This window comes from Watersipora subatra, chromosome 10 (genome assembly GCF_963576615.1).
Source record: "Watersipora subatra chromosome 10, tzWatSuba1.1, whole genome shotgun sequence".
NCBI classification, from domain to species: domain Eukaryota; kingdom Metazoa; phylum Bryozoa; class Gymnolaemata; order Cheilostomatida; family Watersiporidae; genus Watersipora; species Watersipora subatra.
The window spans coordinates 7,130,412-7,150,108 of NC_088717.1; the positions used below are offsets into that span (position 1 = coordinate 7,130,412).

Below are 19,697 nucleotides of genomic sequence, written 5' to 3' on the forward strand. Positions count from 1 at the left end.
GAGCAATTCTTTTCATTTCCTAATCTTGAAATATGTTATAAAATTTTTATTAATTTATCGTAAATAAGAAAAAACTTTTGAGAATAAATTGCCAAGAGAAACATTGAACAAAAGAAAGAGTGTGTTTATATAGCTTTGGTCTATAAGAAGACAAAATGTTCATCCAACCCTGTGTTTAATAATGGACTTCTTACTCACGGCGACAATAAACGGCGTAGCAAAATATAAGCAACATAATATACTAAAAAATAAAATACATAAGCATAATGTTTTAAAATAATATTGCTATTTTTAAGTTGAAAATATTTTATTTAGCAAAACAAATTTAATAATAGAAATATGTGTTTCACCTAAATATTACGGCAGTTTTTTGCGGATGAATACACAAATTTGCGGATATTTGCTAGCGATCCAAATCTTTGCTTTTTCAAGAAGAAAAATGATTCGCAGGTTTGGTCCACTCTAACGACTTTTTAAAAGTTTTTTGTTTTCTATGATTATGAGATTATTGTCAGAATAGTTTTATACTTGCTAATTTGATTGAAAATCAAAAGCATGATATGGCTTATATGATCTTCGCAGTGCTCTAATTCGTTGAGATATTATAATCGCTTTCACTAGATGAGTTACAAAGAATGTTCGCATGTCCCTGTATTGGTTTTCACACGCATGAATATAATAGTAAGGTTTTAATATTTTGACGCGAAAGATTCAGATTAATTTAATACAACCGCCAGACTGTTTGCTACAGTGTTACTTCAACCGTAAATATTACCTCGCAACTTCGGCTGGATAGATCCAGCATGAATCGTGCCTAGTTGTTATAGGTGGATGTGGAGAAATTACGTTACGCGTAACTAATTCGAATCCACACAAACATCAGTGTTGACTTTTCTTTGTCATTTCATTTTATTTTGACTATGTTCCATTTGTGTACTTTTGCTTTGTCATGTGGGAACTAATTTGATTGTTACTGGCTCAGATACAAGTGGAGGTGTAAGCAATACTGGTATTTACAAGCAAATTGTACTTTTTTATTCTATAATTCCAATAATTAAAAATATGCAACTAACAAAATTCTAAACAATGATATTGATGACAAAAGGTTAAAATAGCCTATAAAAGTTACACCCTTAATCCAACAGTTGTCTATGTTTTCTTGCTCGGTCCATATGGCTGTGAGTTTCAACAGTCAAGTGAGAGTCATGGCAGTCCTAATATATATTGGCTCGGTAGTTGAGATAGGTAAGTAGAAGAGGATCAGCTGATGATGGAGAAGCAAACTCCATAAGTAGGAATAAGATAGGGGCTCTAGAGGCAGAGGGAAGAGAGAGGGAAGCTCCAAAGGCAGAGGAACACGCCTCAGCAGGCAGAGGGAGCCTCAACAGGTCTTTGAAAAAGAGATAGATAGATCAATGGGTGACAGACGCTGAGTCATTGGAGCTGTTCTCTTTTATAGATGTCTCTGTTAGCCCGTGAGAAGGTGTTTAGGAGCTCAGCTTCTGTTCTTTATGTTGCAGGGGGTTAGCAATTAAGTGAACTTGTCTTAAGTACGTCATAGAAGTGAATTGATAGGAAATAATGACCAACTCCAATTGTCTTGGTTGTGTCTGGTACAGGTTTGACATCTTTTAAGGGTTTTCTGGCATGTCAATTGATGTCTCCTTCCTCATGGGTTACTTCTACAGGAGGTTTATAAGCTGCTTGTAGATGAGTATATGATGACTGTCTTTATTGCTGGTCCTTTAATGTGTTAGGTGCCGTGCTCATTGTAATATTTCGTATGTCACTGGTGTTTGGGTGTTTCTCCATTATGCTATCTGCTTCTGCTAATACTTCTATACAACATACTACAAGCCGGTATAGTGCTATTTAATTATACAGTACAAATACTCTATTTCTATTATTTACTTCATGCAGCCCACTTTGAGCTAATAGCTTTATCAATTGAGTCCCAAGAAGGCAAGGATGTTTCGGTCTCATTGACATAATGTGAACCTCAACTATAAGCAAAAAATATTTTCTAGTACGAAATGAGCTTTCAACGTTTTGCTTATGTTGTAAAGGGAAGTGGATTTGAGAAGTTATTTCATAGTGTGCTTGATAATTATATGTAAATTATTATTGGTCAGATCTGCTTCTTTACAGTCATTTTTCAATTCCACAGATCAAGAAAAGACAAGTCTAAATCTCAGTTTACTGAAAGTGCAAAAGGTCAACATTAGTTTTATTGTATTTTCATTAATTTTTTGCGACTGTTATTAGGTGACCAATGAAATAAATTTTGAAGCTAGCCATCATAAGTGAGACTATGGTAATTAATAGTGTGTTGCAGTTGCATGCGATTCCCCTTCAATGCAGCCCAAACTAGTTTACAATTGCAACAGTAATCGTAAACTGTTATATTAAATGTGACAGATCAGAACTTTATTATGTTGTTTTCTACAAGTACCAACTTGCAGCTGTTAAAAGCATTATGAAAGTGACGCCATAGAATCGATACATTTGCATCATCTTTTTCTGTGAGTTAATTAAAGGCGCATTTTGAGTATTATATGATCATCACTAGTCTCAGAGTAGAATAAATTTGTAAAAACTTAAAGGTTACCAGTGACACATGAAGTGCCAGAGAACAAACGAATGAAGAATGCAGCATGTAGGAATTATCAAATTTATTCTCACAAACAAACTTGATATTATATTACATTCATGAGACTGACATTTCTACATTCTTGACTGATATTTATTATCTAATATTTTTAGTTTAGTGACATTTAGAAGTACAGTGCACCCTCAGGATGCGATTTTAATCCGCTCTAGACTTGGCATCGTATTGTAAACAAATCGTATGGAGGGGTATAAAAACCATAGTAATTTTATATAATGTAAACATCCCCTGGTAAAAATCATCAAAATTTCACACAAATACTGCACATATTAAAATAGTAGCAAAGTAGTATGTTAACCTTAGTACCGTACTTTTTTCTGACGATTGGAGCCATGTGGCTTAGATAAGGGTGCAGCTATTCTGTGGCTTTTTCTTTCATCGTTAGGGCGCATTAACCAGAATCTCCGGTTAGTGTGCCTCTAGCGGTGAAAGAAAATACGAAACAATGCCTAACAGTACTGTTCCGTTAGACACTAGGTTAAAAAGCATCGGTTAATACAAAACATTGCCGTTAGGCACTGTTTCGTTTTAAACAGCAAAGTTGCTGCCGCGTTAAAAAGCACTGTCCTGAGTTCTGCGACCTATACAAAGGTGCGGCCTATGTATTGTTTTATTATTATTTTTTGGAAAATAAAGCAGATGCGGCTTATAAGAGTTCAGTTTATAGTCTGAAAAGTACGGTACCTATAGTTACCTCCAGTAACTTTAGTGCATTTATAGGTTATGATCTGCATGAACATGTAACATTGCACTGTGCTATGTGCAGCACGTCCTGTAGAGAGTTCTTACCTTCAAGACAGAGGTACAAATAACATAAATTTTGAATTCACCTTAACCCTTTCACTGTCGTATGCACATTTTTGCAAATTTCCTAGCAATTGCGTAGTAGCTTAATTTTATTATTCGCTGACAACATAAAAAATGATCTTTAGGCCTTTTATGGTGTTTACAGTGTTGTCCAAATATTGCTTTATAAAATTATCTTAAACTAACGAAGCAGTTTTAAATTTTTGTTTGGAAATTTCCAACTTGAAAACGAACACTTTTTCTTTCTCATGTTCGAGCTATCTAGTGTTATTATGGCTTTCGTAAGTACCTCCCGAATTAGAAAATAGAGAATTACTTATGTTGATGACATTATAGCCGATTACTATTCAGATCTTAGTGATTACACAGATAATTAAAGTTGCAGCACCGACTCCGATGGTGATAAAGTAATTGTTTTATAAGGGTAAGGAACATTGTAGAGGATCGTTTTAGCTTCGTAGCGATCGTAGCTTCACAAAGCTTTGTCAATGCACAAAGTATATAGATACATTGAATTTTTTGCATAGCAGTGTTTGTTAACATGTTGGAAAAATAAAATATCGAACAAAAATGTTCTACATTGAGTTTGAAGTGGAAAAGTATTGTATACATATCATGAAAGAAAATCGGCAATTTTCTGTAAAATGGCTGGCGGTAGGCCGATAGCTAAATTCGTGTATGGATGGCAGTGAAAGGGTTAAATAAGTTTATCTTACTAAACACCCAGACTTAAAGCTAAGCTTTAGTATGCATTTTCAACTATTTTACTGAATTTCATTTTTTTATCACTAAACATTTATCACCTATTAATTTCTGGCTTCGTTTTCAATATGATTTCAGCAGATCTCATTAAAACCTTTTTCAACCTAATTCGGCAAGAAAGCCGAATGGTGCTGTTTTCGTAATATAATGGATGTTTGTTAGCCTGGGCATGGCTCTCTTGGGGGGTAGGGGAGAAAGAGAGCCTGGGACACATAGCGAAAAAAAGGTAAGATAACTTCTGCAAAATGAGCGACATACAGTCAAACATGGATAACTCGTCCACGGATAGCTCGAACACATGGTTAATTCGAACATTTCCTTTGGTCCGTTCCCACGTAATGATAAATTGCTATAGATAACTCGAACTCAACACTGTTAATTCGAACTGTTTTTTTGCCCAACGGCTACCGAAACGGTTGTTATCGCTTTAGAAAATCACTTTATTCAAAGCCATAGAGGTAAACTTCATCTTTTCGTAATTCATAAGCGTCGTTATTACCACCATCGGCAAAATATTTTTGTCAACGACTTTTCTAAAAGTTTGGTGAAAATTGATTTATACTGCGATACGATAAATAGCACGAGCTAGCCGGGTCACGCGCGCAAGGATTTTCGCCACGCACATACAAAACAAAAATCGCATGTTGTTTTGTATGTGCGTGGCGAAAATCCTTGAGTGCGTGACCCGGCTAGCCCGTGATGAATAGTTTTCCGACGTTGATTCCGTGTTGAATCAACGTCGGAATGTTGAATGTTTAAAACGTCTTAAAATTGGTGTAATTAAACGTATACGTTGTCTGAGCTACAAAAAACTATTCATCGTTTGACCTAAACACAGAATACGTGTGTACATTCAATAAGTATCTATTAAAAAAGCGTGAGTGATATAGAATGTACCGTAAAACCTCGTAAAACTTCTAATTGAACTGCCTCGGAGTGTTGCTCTTAACGAATCCCAGGTAAAGTAAGGTAATCTGCATAAACTTCAAGAAGAAACGGCAAAATTGATCGTGGGTAAAACCCCAAAAGAAAAAAATGTCTTTTCTTTTGAGCATTTCAACAACGATCAAGTTTTGCCAATGTCAATCTGAAAAACGTCCTGGCAATAACATCACCTCAAACAACAAACCAATCTCAAGTGATAGAAAAATCTCTATACTTTTTCATGAAAACGTTTTAAACTTTACATTAGAAGCATTTAATTTGAAACAAGCCATTTGTGCTTTTGATTTATATTATAGTTTGTATATGTACATGTATCTACTAATAAATAAGTAAATATATGGACTTGTGACAGTGCTCTGATAACTTGAACGCTCTGATAATTCGAACACTTTTGCTCGGTCCCTTGAAGTTCGAGTTATCCATGTTTGACTGTATGTTACATATGACGCTCAGACTGATACTAATGGAAGCGCGGTGATAGATTCAGATCTCATGATGTATTAGATATGGCGTGTTTAAAAGCCTATCGTCACGGTCACGTGACTTGATCTAGTAAAAAGCTTTGTTTTTGATAGGCTGGATAGTTATGTAATACCCCGTTTGATAACAAAACGACAAGAACCATAGGTTACTATTCTCTTGCGTTTTAACGTTTGCAGTTTCATTTCATATACGGATAAAAAAATGGAGCGATTCAAAAATCATCTATCAAAGCTAGGCATAGTCACACTGAGACCAGAACAATCTCAAGCTTTACAACATACTATCACAGGTTTTGACCAATTTATAGTTCTTCCTACTGGCTTCGCAAAGAGTATTTGCCTTCAAATGGCACCGTTTTGCAGTGGTAGGTCTGAGTTGTTCATAATAACTGTCGCGAGTAATCATAATACTCGCCCGTAAAATAAAGCTGAGGTTAATTTTTATTAGATTAACTTTTCTTTTACTAGCAGCGTGCGATTCATTTTTGTTGTTCTATTGCTATTCGTTTGCTATGTTTGTATTGTTATTGTGAAAATTTTTTATTTAATTGATTTAATTTTTTATTATAATTAAATCAAAACATAGTTAATTAAACATATGAAATAATATATCTCCCGTGATTGATTTATTATGCAACCAACATTTCATACTTACCAACCAGCGTTTGTTTGCTGCCAATTCAGATTAAAAATAATACATAATACTCTCGTAGATCATAAATAAGACCGTCACATGATACTCCTTCGGAAATAATAATTGTGATATTAGCGACTGCAGAAGTTGACTTTTAGAGTTGTCTTCCTCGGGTGTTGCTATGTGTCCCAGACTCTCTTTCTCCCCCCATCCCCCAAGAAAGCCATGCCCAGGCTAGATGTTTGTTATCAGGTTCAGGAAAGTTGTCTTACTACTGAATTTTTGTTTGAAGGGATTGCAACTCCAACTTTGCTACTGGTATTAAAGGGAAAATATTATTGTTCTACACATGAAAATTGCTGAACTGAGAGAAATCGGTCATCGTGTCTCTTTCAGGTGTTGTGAAAATGTTTTCAGCGAACAGCATTTAAGCTACTTTACTATTTTGATGCACGTAATAAGCACACCGACTGCCAAATTTAAACTCTGGTGAGACTTTTGTTAAAGGTTTACTTGCAACAAGTTTCACATTACAGTTTTTTGGTATCGAAAGGTTCACCATGTCGTACTCTGCTGTGTTGTAGGTGCAAAATATGTGGAAATGTGATTACAAGCTCTTAAAAGCTCAAAAACGAGCAGTTAATCGCAGCTATCACGAAAACACCGTAGTTTGGAATCACTTTATTTCGATGACGTAGTCAAACATTGTGATTATAGTTTTAACACGTGATGTTATCACAAGAAATTAAAGGCCAATAAAAAGCTCAATATAAAACATCTTGAAGTCCTAGTTTATGACATACACTTCGGGTTCTATCGGACACTCGGTTCAAATATAGACACTCGCTACTTTACAGTTTCGTTTCAGCCTGGTTTAATCATTTAGTTGTAATCTGATCATGTGACCCACACTTCCTGCCAAATAGTGTGAACAACTTTTGCAGCATTTTTTGACTATCACAGGTGACCAACAAGCTCGTCATGTTTATCAAAGGATGATATGCACTCCTTTGAGCTAAGATTAAAAAATTAAACAAATTTTTACAGTAGCTTTTGAGATATTAGTGCTCAAAGTGACAGCATTACAATGATGATGAAATAGACACGTAAGGACAATAGACATGGTTTTATTGAATACGTGAAGTATATTTTTGAAAATATTTCGACGAATGAGGTTGCATGGAAGTGTAAACAGAGGCCATCGTGTTCAACTACGTCCCATTTGAGCTGTTTTGGAAAGGGAATCTTATTTACAGCGTTTTCGTGATGACGGCATCAAGAACATCACGTGACAAGACAATAACCAAATTTCATGGCTACGTCATCGAAATAAAGAAAATCCAATCTACAGCTGCTTTTCGTTTTTGAGCGTTTAAGAGCTTGTAATTACATTTGCACATATTTTGCACCTACAACACAGCAGAATAAAGGTACAGCCACTTGTAACAAATTTTTTGTTCCTTCTGACCGAAATCAAAGAAAAACACAAAATTGTTCGGCTGAAATTCACAGAATTGTCTGAGCTGTGCATGCACACCGAATTGTCGACGAAACGCTTTTAATTGGCTAAACAAATTATTAGCGAGCACGATTCTAGCAGCTTTTGCAATTTATATAGTCCAAAACCAAAAGACGACACACAAGAAAAATACTAACGCAATATGCCATAGTAAATATGATGCAACTGACTCGATTGCGCTATTGTTGGTTCTTTATTGTTCGAACAGCATGGCTACAAATCGTTTCTTTTTTAACAATATTAATTTCTTTTTATTAGCAAAAGTTCCGTTGTAAAAGGAGTTGCCATCTTTACCGCAATTAAGTCAGTTGCATTGTATTCACTGTGGCAAACTGCGTTAGCATTTTTTGCGAGTTGCGCTATTTGCCTTGAACTATATAAATATCAAAAGCTGCTAGAATCGTGCTCGCTAATATTTTGTTTAGCCAATTAAAATCGTTTCATCTACGATTCGATGTGCATGCACAGCTCAGACAATTCTGTGAATTTCAGCCGAATAATTCTGTGTTTTTCGTTCATTTCGTGACTTCGGTCAGAATGAACAAAAGATTCGTTACGTGTGGCCGTACCTTTAGACATGGTGAATCTTTTGGTACCAAATAACTATAACGTGAATTTTGTTGCAGGTCAACCTTTAAATTCAAATGGTGAAATAAGATTTGTATGATGAGGTGAAAAAAATCATCATGTTCCCTTTGTAAGGTGAAAAAATTGTATATCAAGGTAATTGTATCCTGAGGGTGCACTGTAGAGTGCTTTGGAAATAATCTTTTTTTTTTAAATTTTAGCTCACCAAAATTAACAATAAGGAGACATCCTGTCGCATTCTTGCGCACATCTGATATGCAGCAGTTTATTCTCAGGAAAGATTAGAGTATCTCTCTTTCTGACAGAAATGCCTGACGATGCTGAGCAAGACACCTGTAAGAGAAAATAAACGAACGGGTGAGAAAAATCCTTACTTTCATGGTGATTTAAAATTTAATTAAATTAATGAATTAAATTTAATTATCAATTAATTAATTTAATATTCTAATGCTATGTATGTATTGTTAAGATCAATGCTGTGAGTCAGATCAAAGCTGACTAACATCTGTGCTAATTACAGTAATCCCTCGCTAGTTGGCTGCTCACCTTTCTCGTTTCAGCTATTCGTGGTTAAAAAATGTTCATTTGAAAACAAAAATTTAAAGAAAATTAATTAAAGCAATACATTAAAACGAATAAAACACATAAATGTACTAAAATGCATAAATTTCATAAATTAAAAACATGTGACTTCCTTCTCACAACAAACTCAGTTAAGCAAAAGTACGAGCATACAGACCAGATGAAGTCCAAACTAAGCCAGTACTACATAAATGCATTATCTGACTTAAAATACTGGAACTAAAGTTGAAATATAAACTGGAAGTCGAACTAGATAACTTCAGTTTACTTGATTGACATATACATATACTTCAAAAATTATGAAGTTTTTTTTTTCCGGATTTTCACTTATCACGGGGACACCGATCACCCTTAACCGCGAAAAGTGAGCTGTTACTGTATATTTATGTCATTTTCTGACTGATTATATTCATTCGCCTGGCGTCTCTTTAAACTTCCTCATAACTTATATGTTTCTTAACATAACTTACTCCTGGAAAATAATTATATCTGTCGCCATGGAAAGGCTTTTAGTAAGCTAGTGTTCAATTGTCAATACATAAGTTCATCAATGTAGGTAGTATTTCTTTTAGTGCGCAGGAAACTTGCTTCGGGAAAAGACACAAAAAATAAATCCACGTTTCCAATCAGCAAGAAAGCCAAAGTTGCAAATGAGGAGCAGGACTCGACAAACGAGACACAAGGTTCTAGTCCAAAACCTGACTTTGAAGGTAAAATCCCAAGTCTCAAGACTAAATTAGATTTGTTTCAGAATAAGTTTTAAAGCTATTCCATATGTGCTAGAATTTAGGTCTTGCAGACTTTCACATAAGTTATTTCGAGGTCTATGAGATGGGCTATGGTCAATGAGCAAAGCTCATGGCTTGGTAACACTTATGTGGTTCACTAGCTTTTTTATAGCTACCCAAAAGACCTATTCTACTCAAAAGGCCTTGTGTCTTTGCCCGCATTCACTCCTTTGAGTTTTTTGAAAAACTATAACTACGTATATGTATATATATATATATATATATATATATATATGTGTATATATGTATGTATATATATACACACGCATGTATATACACATTTATATACTCATATATGTATGTGTATATGCATATATGTATGTATATATGTATTTATTTGTGTATGCATTTGTTTTTATCTGTGTATGCAAGTATTCATATGTGTGTGTATAGGTGCATTTGTGTATATATAGCTGTATATATGTGTATGTATGTAGGTGCGTTTGTATATATAGGTGTATATATGTGTATGTATATAGGCCCGTTTGTATATATCTGTGTGTGCATGTAGGTGCGTTTGTATATATAGGTGTATATATGTGTATGTACATAGGTGCGTTTTGTATATATAGGTGTATATATGTGTATGTATATAGGCCCGTTTGTATATATATGTGTGTGTGCATGTAGGTGCGTTTGTGTATATAGGTGTATGTAAGTGCGTTTGTATATATAGGTGTATATATGTGTATGTATATATGTGTATGTGTGTGTGTGTGTGTTTTACATGTTTGGTTAGCATCAGTGCTTAATAGTTGCATCACACTCTCCCTTCGAATTCACATTCTTCACATCATTGTAGCTCTGTGTAATATAAATAGTAAGATATATGTAATGCAGTTCCTGTTGAAAGAGCTTGCTTTAGCTCCTAGTAACAGTCAAACATGCTTGGTGTATTTTTAACATTTTCATTTAATGCTTGTATGATTCATTACCGTTCAGCTCTGTTATACTGGGCAAGCTTGATTAATATAGATGTAGTGTGTTCAGGATGCAGAGGTAAATACAAGGACTTACAGAAAATCAAATTAATAAAGTTACATAATAATTTGTTATAGAGGTCACCCGAGTGTTAACCAATGTAAATATTTGTCTAGTGTATGCATTTATTTATCACATTGTCTAATAATAGTATAATTATTATATCTAATATATTGTATTATTATATATTATCATTAGTGTCATTCTTTTCCTTGAGTAATATTCCCCTGAATGTGTGCCTCACAAAATGTTTCTGTTGCGTATTCAGAGTAATATATTCAACAAGTGAAATCTAGTATTTCTGATGTAGCTATACATATCCATGAATATTCAGTCTCTAGTTTATCCGTATCTCATAAACTTTCTTATTTGGGTACAAATACCTGCACACTTTGCAGAGTTGTTGAGTCAGGAAGTGTGTGGCTTCCTTAGCAATGGCCTCCCCCGGGTGTCATGGCAGCCGCAGATGATAACCAGCCCCTTACAGGTGGATGCACGGTCCCGTGACTATGGAGGTTTGTCAAAACGTTTGTTTTTTATCTTATTGAAAAAGCGTGTAACAGCGAGAAATAGAAAAAAAGAAAGGTGCAATGAGGGCCCACATGCGCAGTAGTATAGCCAGATATAAGTTATGTACTGGTATACATAAAGGCGCTGGTATAGTTATAATGAGTAGGAATTGCTTGCATGCGTCATACAGAATTGCAAAGTTTAAATTAATGTGGTTTGTGTTAATTTGGAGTATAAAATGTAAACTAGAGTCTTTTAACACTCAAATCTGAATGTGCAGGGATAATAGCTAATGCAACGATGGATGTGCGGGAGAGTGAGCCTGTCTCCACAAACTACCTAGCAGGAATCTGGAAGAACCAGCAAGCCCGACGGGGGCAGCTCATGCAAAATGATTGCACTCCAGATAACAAGAACAAACCAGATTGGCTTGATAAAATGTTTACCATGGTCTCGGAGCTTGAAGGTTTGTTCAGTTTGTTTCTATGGCAGCCCTAAAAACAAACGTTAATATTGTGATATATCTTCAATGCTACCTTCCTCATTCTGATACCATTCAATAATCGCATGATTGTGGCAACCTCAAGAAAATCTTATTATAGCTTTAGAATCCATATCATCGGTTGAATTTTTTAACAATAGATTTAATCCAACTAGGTATAAGGCTGCGAATGAATGTGGTTACTGGTTGTGATGATGTTGCTATACGCTTAAACTGTTCATGGTGTAAGAGAGTTTTAATCAATGATGTTGTGATTTTGCAAATAATTCTTTTCGCCATGTTAGACCTTTATTTGAACTTCTGCTTGCTTCAAACTCAATCGAGCAAAAATCATGTAATTAGTTTTTCAAGTTTTTGCAACTTTGACCCCAGGAACCCTGTCTGTTCACTCTGATTGGCATACAGTGCTAACTTATGGGGATGTACAGACATTCCTTAATATGATTTATAATATAGCTGAAAAAACACTCTGTTTTACTGTAGACTAACACTCTGTTTTACTGTAGACTAACACTCTGTTTTACTTTAGGCAAATACTTTGTTTTATTGTAGACAAACACTCTGTTTTACTGTAGACAAACACCCTGTTTCACTGTAGCCAAACACTCTGTTTTACTGTAGACAAACACTCTGTTTTACTGTAGACAAACACTCTGTTTTACTGTAGACAAACACTCTGTTTTACTGCAGAAAAACACTCTGTTTTACTGTAGACAAACACTACGTTTTACTCTAGACAAACACTCCTTTTTACTGTAGACAAACACTCTGTTTTACTGTAGACAAACACTCTGTTTTACATTTGGCCATACAAACTCTGCTTCTATTATAGCAAGTTGTTCATTTAACTGAACATGTTGACATATATATAGCAAGTATGACAGCAATTGCGGAGATAGTACTGCTCTGCTGTTGATAATTATTCTTATATGAAAAGTTCTTTATTTCATTTTTTTGAGCAGCTATTTTCTCTCCAAAACCAAAAATATTTCTTACGTTATCTCTATTTTAGACAATAACTCCAGCTCTCCAATTTCTGAGCTCTGTACCACACCAATAACCCGGTCTTCCTCTACCCATCCTTATACAGCGATAGTGCAGAAACCTGCTGTTCTAGCGTCTCCCGATGACAAGTGTGAGAAGGGCAGCCACCCTTCATCAGCTTTTAAACCAGGCAGCAGCCGCTCTAGTTCACAGAATTATATCAAATTGGAAGCGAACAGTAGCCTTTTCAGTGACAGCTTAGATGGCTTTACCACTGACTTTACTCTCAGTGACACTGAGCCAGATGAGGAAAATGCTCCATTCTCTGGCAACACAAAGTGTCCAGCTAATGTAATTAATACAGGCAATTCCCAGGGATCACAGGTTTCCCTTTCCAAGGCACAAGTCGTCTCTAGCGACAAAAAGCCCTCAAGCGCTGATATTAATTTACCTTCTCTCTTACCAGTCATTAAACAAGAAGCGAAGACTCCTCCTAATGTTCCTGCCACAATGAAAATGAGACGCAGAGGTAATTGCTAGAGCCATTATTATCAGTTTTATTTTGACATCAAAGGAATACAGTAATATTCTAGATGTGACAATCATTATCATCACAACATGAAACTTCATGCGATGAATTATTTATTTTGGAAATAAAGCCAGTTTTAAGAGTATATACCGAAAATAAGAAATACAATGGAAAAGTGTAGAATTACTACTGCAAAAACCAAGCTATTGTGAACGGTAAAAGTTATGTGCTCCAATTTAGCATACTTTACTAGCCAAAGAGAAGGTCATGACAAATTAAATGCTTATTTTATTGTTCCTTATTGACAATCGGTAGAGTTCATTTATTTTACATTCATGCATTGTAATTTTTTATTCGACGTTTAATTAAACGCTTTAGTTTTGCATTGCCCAGGATTTCGTCATTTACGATCAGATAGCCTGCAGCACACGTGTATCTATATTTTCAACGAAAATGTTGCACTGCTTTTACAACGACAATCTATGAACATGTACATTAAGTGCAATTATCCTTAATGTATGTGAAGGTCCTTGAGTTTATAATCAAATGGGTGTTTAAGAAGCTGGTTCTCAGGAACCAGACAGAGTTTTGGAATTTAAATTTTCAAATCAATTATTTGTGCCAACCTGACAAATAGCACAGAGCATATGCATGTGAAGTTTATACTAAATTGGCCAAATAATGTGGAAATGCATAGCGATTACACAGACGAACACAACCGAGTGGGATTTATTACTAGAGATGTATAGATGTGTTTGGTATAGTTAAATTAGGCTTAATGCTGGATAAAACTAAAAACAACTCAAAATATTAGGTTGAATACAAATCAATCTGAAACATTACAATATTATGTAATACTAGTTTGAATGTTTATCTCTCATTCTTGAAGCCTCAGATTATGCTAGCAATTATGCTTGTCAACTTGATGCATTGATTGTAATGCGGTAGGGTCCCCTGGCACACCTCTCCGTCGGTACAGCTCGCATGACAGTGCCATGAGGTCTCCTCTCCCAAGTAGAGACAAAGCACCTGCCAACAGTAGTCAACCCGAACTTCCAGTCAAATTTTCTGATCTCATCGAAGAAAAGCGAAAGCTTGCTCTAAGCAGACTCAAGAGTAGGAAAGGTAAGCATTTCCTTAAGGTGAGTTGGTCTAACAGTGCGCAGGAGAGCACAATTCCTCATGATCTACAATCTATGGATATGCACGATCCTGGTAAATAAGACTACGCTTACTAGCTAAAAAAATTAAAATATATATTTTTAATGTTTAGAAATGTTTAGCGCAGATTGGCTAATATATGAAGCTCTGGTGCTTGCTCATTTTTGAGTACTATGCTCTTCTCAGCACTCGTAGCCAAACATGTTGGCAAACAGCTCAGCTTTTATCAACTTGACCTCTTAAGACTGGACCTTTACTTGGTTACATAAAACATTTTGTTTTTTGTTCACATTTCTTCATGCCCAAACCCCCGGCAATGAAACTTACATGTACCAACAAATCCTAGCTCTTGCGTGGCTGCTACTTGGTTGAATGCATTACGGTTTTGGCCATTCAGTTACACACAAATCAAATTTTTTTGATGAACGTTTCACACAATTTTTATTTATTTCTTGTATTACTTATACTCAAGCCATAACTTATCCGCTTTTTAACGTTATAGCATCAATGAAATTTTATTTATCCACGGAGTAAGCATATTTGTCGGAGAGTTCGGAGCTTCAGCACTATCGCACGAGATGAAACTACAACGTTTTTATAACCTGCGGGTGTATGTGGTATAAGATATAATATTATGTACATTAACAGCCTAGCACAATGAACCTTAAAGTATTTATTTATTGTTGTGGTCTGAAATCTAATCATAATGCGATAACATGTATATCCAATGTGTGCTTAGTTTGAGCCACTCAATCCCTTTTGACCAGTTATATTAGTTAAATACTCTTTGCTGGATGAATAGTTTTACGACTGCACGCCTAAAGCACCTTTTACATTTATTCATTGTGAGATTCTCATATTCATCCCAGGCTCACTGATTAGACACAAGTCATTGGACAATGCTGCTATGGCCTCCCAGTCTGTCCAATCAGCCACCAGCCAGTCAACTATTGGTCCAGAAAAAACTCTCGAGCAACTCATTGAAGAGAAAAGACGTCTGGCTGCTGAAAAACTACAAAAACACAGAGAAGGTAGTTTAAGAAGTCTGTTCCTTTTATAGATTTTTATCCATAGGCTGTCATCATATGCCCAAGCCTGAGATTAGGGAGGTTTATTTGTAGCGAGCGCGAGTCTATTGGTAATACAAACGTTAGCTATAGGTAACTTCCTCCTTGTCCGCTCCTAGCTACAAGTGAGGATAATTTCTGGAGACTAGCTGTAATAGGTGCATATATTTGGGTAGGTTTCTGTGCTGTGTATTAATACTATTTAGTGTAGTAAGTATATTTCTAAGATATCTAAAGCTTCATTTTGTATTTACAGTTTTAGCCCATGTAGTACATCCTCAGGATAGGATTTTGATCCGTTTTGAAAATAGTTTCGACGAACAACATTTTGGTGTCTTTGTTATTTTGACGTACGTAATACGCACACTAACTGCCAAATTTGAACTCGGTCAAAAATTTTGTTGAATTCGTATGGTGAAATAATATTCGTATGGTGAGGTGAAAAAGTCATCATATTCTATTTAGTAAGGTGAAATAATCTTATATCAGGGTTATTGTGTTCTGAGAGTGCACTGTACTCTGTAAGTAGATTATATCTAATGTTTGCGTCAAGTGTCTCAGGATGATGTCCTTTTTCAGATTACACAAGTTTAACCTATGGTCTCTCACATGTAGTGATATTTCTGCTTTATGAGCATGTGTGTTGAGACTGCTTTTGTAACAGATGATATTCCTTGCGTCTTGTACAACCTGTTTGTTATTGTTCATAAGCAAATCACCATGGTACGTGTGTATGAATTCTTTGTATACAAACAAATCCTCATTTTACAGTTGTGGTTCTCATGTTTTGAATAAAGCCCAAAGGATTGGCTTGTTGAACTCTCTTATTGTCAACATGATATTGTCAACATTGACTATTACTTTAACATAGTAATAACCATAGAGTCTAGAAAACCTGTTTTATGTTTTAATTCTGTATTATTTAGTCTATTATTCTGCTCTGACCTATAGATCCTCATCGTACACTTGTAGAGAATTGCGATCGATCCACTGGTATGAGCGGGTCACTTCGACAACGCAGAATTTCTGGTAATCACGATAAGACTTCAGTTAGTGCTGAGTTTGCCACACAAGTTGATCGCCTCAGCTGTGGCTCGTCGCTCTCCAACAAAGAGAGTAGGTGGTTACGAACCTATATAGTCCAATCGTATGGTGGTCTAAGTATTTATCTCAGTCTTTATATTCAACTGTTTGCATTGAAATAACTTTACCTATTATGAATTCTTAAAGGTTGACTTGCAACAAAATTCACATTACAGTTATTTGGTATCAAAAAAATTCACCATGTCTTACTCTGCTGTGTTGTAGGTGCAAAATATGTGGAAATGTGGTTACAAGCTCTTAAAAGCTCAAAATGAATAGTTAATCGCAGCCACACGAGACCGCCGTAGATTAGAATCTCTTTCCAAAATGGCTCAAATGGGACGTAGTTATACAAGATGGCTTCTGTTTACACTTTCACCCTAGCTTCGAAAAATTGGACAGGCACCACTCTTATTATAGTAAAGACTAGATTAATGGTCGGCGTTGCTAATAAAAAAAGTTTTTGTACAGAAAATTTACTTTTAAATAACATTCACCATTGTAGCTTTTAAATGAAGGTGTTTGTTTATTTCTGTGTACTGTGTTTATTTCCGTTACTGTGTTTATTTCTGTGTAATTCATGCCGTACCGGCTGCAGTGCCTACTACAGATTTATACTAATAGAAATAGTCTTGTCGGTTATATGAGTTTAAGCATTTTTCTTCTTGTATTGGCGGCATGCATTTTTCTTCTGGTATGACTTGACGGATTTTTCTTCTGGTATGCCTTTGGTATGCCCAATTTATTCCCTGGTATAGCCAGTTGGACAGCATAGTGTATTAGATAAATGGATGTCCACCGAGCTGGGGGTTGTGAGTTCAAATTCAGTTTACTGCAGATTTCCCATTCTTAAAACTTTATTGCTATAACTGGACAGACGGATGAACAGATGAACAAACATTGAGATTTATGTATATAAATTTTTATATCATTTTACTTTAGAAATATATAATTATTTTCTTCAAAATGTAGATAAAAAAAAATCGGTTTATATTGCCATTCAAGTCGTGCGCTCCCATTAACTTAATGTAAAATTAGCGTGATCATGCACTTTAAACCAAGTGTAAGTGGTAGGAAAAAGGAGAAAAGTCTTCAATACAAACTATTAATAACACAACTTTTGTACTTATTAAATTAGAGAATAAGTTAGTTTTTTTCTTGTTGACTGACCATAGGATTGAGTTTACAACGACCTTAGAATGGATTAGGCAGTTTACATGCATTTTACTGTTTGTATAACATAAAATTCCTATAGCTTCTTGAAACGAATTATTTATGTTGTAAGATCATCTATTGTATGTAGGTATCTATGGACAAAACATCGGTCGGTTTATGGTCATCAGATCAATATAAATAGTAGACAACTCCTAGTTTTTAACTGTTCGCTTTTAATTCATACAGAGGCTTGTATTCGACAAAATTGTTGGAGTTCGGTTACTCCTAGTTTGTATGATGCAATTTAGTACGCTGTGGTCTAGGTTTACATGGCACCCTATCATGCCTATTTTAGACAAATCAGCTCTTGGAAAGCCTGTATTAGTGAAGGAGGAGTTATCTTCCCAAGCCAGCTTTGGCTCTCAGGGCTCTGCTTTCTCTGGCAAAATTGTACTCGATACACTTATTGAAGATTTGGAGCAAAATTCTCCCCGTAAAGCTAAGCAAGCATCAGATACAGCCATATCGTGTGGCTCTGCAATACCGCAGCTGTCAGGAAACAAGACTGGTACTGGCTTAAACCATCAGACACAGCAATCAGCTGACAACATGCAAATAATAGATGAAAAGACATTGCTAGCCATCGAAAGAAAACGGCAAACTGCACTTGAAAAGCGAAAACTTTTAAAACTACAGACTGGATCATGATGGACTATCTGGACATTATGTTGATAATTACACGTGCATTATTTCAAATTAATATGCTTTATTGCTGTACACGTATTGTATGTATAATTTAGTTTTGCCTTGAAAGATAATTATTATTTTGCAGTATTCAAGCTTGTATTATTTTTGTAGCCCTTCACTGAGTGTTCACATACTCATCAAAAGTTTCATCGATCTAACACATTTATTACTTTTAGGTAGATAATCAATAAAAAAGAACTTGATTTTGCCACTAAATGTACGTATCTGCATACATATACAGTATATATACAGTATATACAATGTAGATATACAGGAGATTATAATATTGTATTATTTACTTACAGATAATAGCTATTAGCTATCTAGCTTACAACAATGTCTATAACTTTGATATTTTATTTAGACCTTACTAACAGTATGTAGTAATAATACTTTGAGTTGTACTGTACTAAAACTGATAACACTTTGAAAAGTAACAAAAACGTTGCTCATTTGGTTTTGTCAATAAATTGATGTATAAGTGCGTTTTGGTATTTCGCAACCATTTGTTAAAAATGATAACATTCTCCGGAGTTATATGCTCACTTCTGAGGTCAAGGTTGATACATAAGTCCGGTGTACAAACGATCGCACGTTCGAAACATACGTAAGTACTTATTAGCACGTAATACAACATCGATCACGATAATGAACTATTTTCTTCTTTCACTCAATCGACAAATCACCGGAGGACAAGTAAGTTCCTCTAAAAAGAGACATACGTATATTTACTTTCCGATTTTTTTGTTGCAAACACTTCCATAAAACATTTGACTATTGTTTGTTTTGTCACGTATGGTATCAACTTGAAACAATTAGTAATAGTGTTGTGCCACGACTTTAACTCCAACCGCATTCTTGCTAATTTAAAAGCTAAACGCTGTTGTCTTTTGCCACAGAGCGTCTAAAGTGTTCATTTGTTTAAGCATTATTGGTCTAGCCTTTAGCTATTTGTTGAGCATTGTCAGTACCTACAATACAGTTGATCAGGTAACAAGATAATAGTACCTTAGCCGAAGTTACTATCCTAGCTTTCCAACGCTGATGGTGTAACCTTTGGAGCGCATTTCTGCATACTCAAAAAGTATTACTCAATGCTTCTAGCGCTAAATCTTTTTAAGGGTGGGCCTAGTTTTTTGATTAATAACATACGCTGCCAAGAGAGGGGATGAGGGTAAAAAGAACAGGTGTAACCGCATACAC

At 35.3% G+C, this 19,697-nt stretch overlaps 2 protein-coding genes across 3 annotated transcripts in view; both read left to right on the top strand.

The window, feature by feature from the left end:
* The first annotated feature begins 398 nt into the window (after positions 1–398).
* On the top strand, positions 399–18,710 carry LOC137407390 (uncharacterized). 2 transcript variants are annotated; one of them, XM_068094034.1, is made up of 10 exons: positions 399–450; positions 8,606–8,762; positions 9,560–9,697; positions 11,155–11,271; positions 11,547–11,732; positions 12,781–13,281; positions 14,230–14,406; positions 15,312–15,473; positions 16,482–16,625; positions 18,103–18,710. In XM_068094034.1, exons 2-10 carry the CDS (start codon positions 8,723–8,725, stop codon positions 18,453–18,455), a joined length of 1,818 nt encoding a protein of 605 aa, XP_067950135.1. In that variant the 5' UTR covers positions 399–450; positions 8,606–8,722; the 3' UTR covers positions 18,456–18,710. The 2 variants fall into 2 exon arrangements, with proteins under 2 accessions (XP_067950135.1, XP_067950136.1); XM_068094035.1 differs by lacking the exon at positions 399–450 and adding an exon at positions 2,143–2,214.
* A 463-nt stretch (positions 18,711–19,173) lies between these two features.
* Positions 19,174–19,697, top strand: part of LOC137406644 (UDP-glucose:glycoprotein glucosyltransferase 1-like) — a 68,858-nt gene continuing 68,334 nt past the window's right edge. Inside the window, exon 1 of the mRNA XM_068093248.1 lies at positions 19,174–19,190. The gene's annotated coding sequence lies outside the window, so the exon portion shown is untranslated. The remainder of the gene's footprint in view (positions 19,191–19,697) is intronic.

Excerpts from the sequence above, each read along its gene's own strand:
- LOC137407390 (XM_068094034.1), top strand. The coding sequence starts at position 8,723 with ATGCTGAGCAAGACACCTGTAAGAGAAAATAAACGAACGG. Across the intron at positions 9,698-11,154 it reads TCCAAAACCTGACTTTGAAG|AGTTGTTGAGTCAGGAAGTG; the intron begins GTAAAATCCCAA and ends CACACTTTGCAG. Across the intron at positions 15,474-16,481 it reads ACTACAAAAACACAGAGAAG|AGAATTGCGATCGATCCACT; the intron begins GTAGTTTAAGAA and ends GTACACTTGTAG.